Source organism: Gavialis gangeticus, unplaced genomic scaffold, assembly GCF_001723915.1.
Source record: "Gavialis gangeticus isolate Ggan-Ray unplaced genomic scaffold, GavGan_comp1, whole genome shotgun sequence".
Classification (NCBI taxonomy): domain Eukaryota; kingdom Metazoa; phylum Chordata; order Crocodylia; family Gavialidae; genus Gavialis; species Gavialis gangeticus.
In genome coordinates this window covers 9,186,378-9,189,345 of record NW_017729025.1, presented here as the reverse complement: position 1 = coordinate 9,189,345, position 2,968 = coordinate 9,186,378, and the positions used below count along the sequence as shown (strand labels likewise).

The window sequence follows — 2,968 nt, the reverse complement described above, 5'->3', positions numbered from 1 at the left end:
GCACTAAATGGAAATCCAGGCCTCACTTCAGACTTGTGCCAAAGGCTGCTCCCACTTGACCTAGATGTGAACAAGCATCTGGTTGTTTGGGCTGTGGAGTGGCTGGGTGCAATGCTAGTTGAATCCTTCCCCTGAATGGTGCTGGGTGCAGACACCAATATGCCTTTACCCAGGGGTAGGCAAAATGTGGCCTGGGGGCCGGATGTGGCTTGCCAGGCCATTCTGTCCAGCCCACAGGGCTCCTAAAAAATTTAGAAAATTAATATGTATCTGCCCTGGGCTGCCTGTCATGCGGCCCTCGATGGCTTGCCAAAACTCAGTAAGTGGCCCTCCACCCAAAATAATTGCCTGCCCCTGCCATAACCGCATTGAGCTATTGTGGCTCCAGGCTTGGGTGGGCCTGTGATACTTGGAAGACATATCTTCATAAGGCATCTTTCCTGAGTATCCACCTCTTCTAATGGTGGTTGGTGCTAGTATTTACACACCTTCACTGTTAGAACTGGCACCTTATTTCCAATGCAGATTTCTCTGAGTTGCCATTTTAAGAGGCTCACTGTCATTATTGTGTTAAACTGATACATGCCTATATTGTCCCCTGTTTGGCAAGGAATCATTTTAAAAGCCTAGACCAACAGTAATATCCAACTATGGATTTCCCTTCTATCTTTCTCCATCAGTTCCTTTAGCACTCATTTTTCTCCCCTAGGAAACCACGTGTAACTCTAACCAAGTCATCCATTAAACTTCTGTTTCCTTATGCTTCCTTTGTCTTTATTTTTTCAGTTCGCTTGGTACCATATTGGGTGAGGAGGTTACCATTTTGTACATTGTGTGGCCCATTCCTAAAACTGGATAATACACTTGATCTTGGCCAAAAAAATGTATCAGTTGAGAACCAAAATTTATGAGGAATATTACCAGTGGTAAAGTAAAGCTCCACCCTAAATCTGGTGTCTCAGCCAGTTTTCTCCCTTCCAATACATGAAAACAGTGGCTGTCACTTAATTATTTTTTTACCAGTACTGTTGATAAGTCTATTAAAATGACTAAAGTGGCCAAACAGGGGGCAAAATTAGCCAGCACCTTTAACACCACAACAGTAGTGAATCTCTCCAGAGAGCAATTAAGGGGCAGTAAAAGAGCTAACCATCTTCAGAAGGAGACAAAGTTCAAGAAGCACGACGGACTCCAAAACCCGTTGTATCTATTGTTACTAAAACTGTGGATTCACCTCTCAATAAACTTGAGTGGGCTGTAAACTAGGGCAGTGTTCCTCAGCCGACCCAGCATGTTCCAAAATGGGCTGATTTTGCATTTGTGATCAAAATAATTCACAATGTAAAAGATGATAATAACTCTGCTTATATTTGGGGGGCGGGTGGAGGGATATTTGGGGGGGAGGTGGAGGGAGGCGGAGGCAGGGGACAGAGCGAAACCTGAAAAGTTAGTGATGGTAAGCAGAGGCAGGGAAAGAGAATGAAGAGTTTGGGGGGTCCTGGGAAATTTGATGCTGTTTTTAAAGCAATATAGACATTTGGTTTTAAAAAAAACACTTATTTTTGCAAAACAAATTAATTGTTTTTAGTGCGGCTTGGTTAGTAGCAAGCAGTCATTTGTTCCTGTAGCAAGCAGTAATTTGTCATTAACCCTTTTATGTCTTGATGGGTTTGTGATCTGGTCTTAATAAGAATATGAAATCAGCTAACCTGTCCTTTGTAAAATCATCTTTGCTCTACACAAAACGCATGACAAAGTCAACCAACCAGTCTAGTTGCATATTAGATTTCAGTCCGGGGCCAGGCCCTATCAGTCATAAACTTTCAGGGTGGTGGAAGCTGGAGATGGCATTTTCAGAACTGGCCTTTTTTCAGAAGGCAGGGTCATCTCTACACCTTTATAGATCAACTGAACCAGAGATACGTCAGGTTTCATGAACAAGAGCTCACTTCATCTGATGCTGCCTTCTGCCTGACTTCAGACTAACTTGGTTAACTACCTTTCTCTGGACTTTTTTCATTATTATACTTTTATTTCTACAGTTGTTCAGTTAAGGGTACAACCTCCAAACTAAGGCTCCTGAATGCTGGAAGCTGTAGGCAAAGAAGGGAAGGGGATAGCTCAGTCTGGATAGGCCCAGCGTAAATACTCTTCCCCTTAGCATCTGCTTTCTGCGACTGGGAGCAACAGGATACTAGGTTAGCTGGGCTGTGGCAGAACCCAACATGGCATCTCGTATGTTCTTGAGTTATTGTAATGCCTTAAGCGTGCACATGTGCGTGAATGTGGGTATGTTTATATCCACTAATTTTTAAACTCAGTTTTATCTTTTTGATCCCTTATTAGGTTTTGGAGCAGAGGTTTGGAATCAACATTCCCCATAAGTTCAGCGTGCACAACTACAAAGTGCCGACCTTCTGTGACCATTGTGGGTCTTTGCTCTGGGGGATAATGCGGCAAGGCCTGCAGTGTAAAAGTGAGCAATTTTTACTCTCTCCCTTTGTGTTCTCGCTATAGATTTTTTCTATAGCTAAGTGGCAAATTGAACATCCATGGGTGCGGCTGTATGTATTAGAGAAAGTTATTTAATGAATGTAATAGGAAAGCGCTGTCTGAGTCTTTGAAAGGCTTCTAACCTGCAATTTTAACCCAGTTTTCTTTTCACTTGCATCGTTGTAAATATGCACAAATGTTTTTGCAACCTATACTCCTCTTTCCATTTACCTGCGGTCTTTTATTTGACCTATAAGGTAAGGTGGTTAAAAAACAGTAGACAGGAGAAAAATCATCAACGTGTATTTGGTACTGTGGCTTTCTATTGCTCAGTTGATTGACAGCAAAGCCTCCACCGGCATTCTCTTTTGGATTAATGATCAGTGTTGTCAATCCATTTAGGTAGCAAATGATTGTTTCTATTTGTCTTTGCATCCTTTAATGCTTTGTGGGTGGGCCCGTAGGCTTGTGTGTT

The 2,968-nt window shown here is 42.5% G+C and overlaps 1 protein-coding gene across 2 annotated transcripts in view; it reads left to right on the top strand.

The window, feature by feature from the left end:
- PRKCH (protein kinase C eta) overlaps window positions 1–2,968 on the top strand; it is a 211,658-nt gene that overhangs the window by 101,255 nt on the left and 107,435 nt on the right. For both annotated transcript variants that reach the window (XM_019518374.1, XM_019518373.1), the window contains exon 6: window positions 2,347–2,476. In XM_019518374.1, coding sequence (XP_019373919.1) covers window positions 2,347–2,476 — 130 coding nt within the window. The remainder of the gene's footprint in view (window positions 1–2,346; window positions 2,477–2,968) is intronic.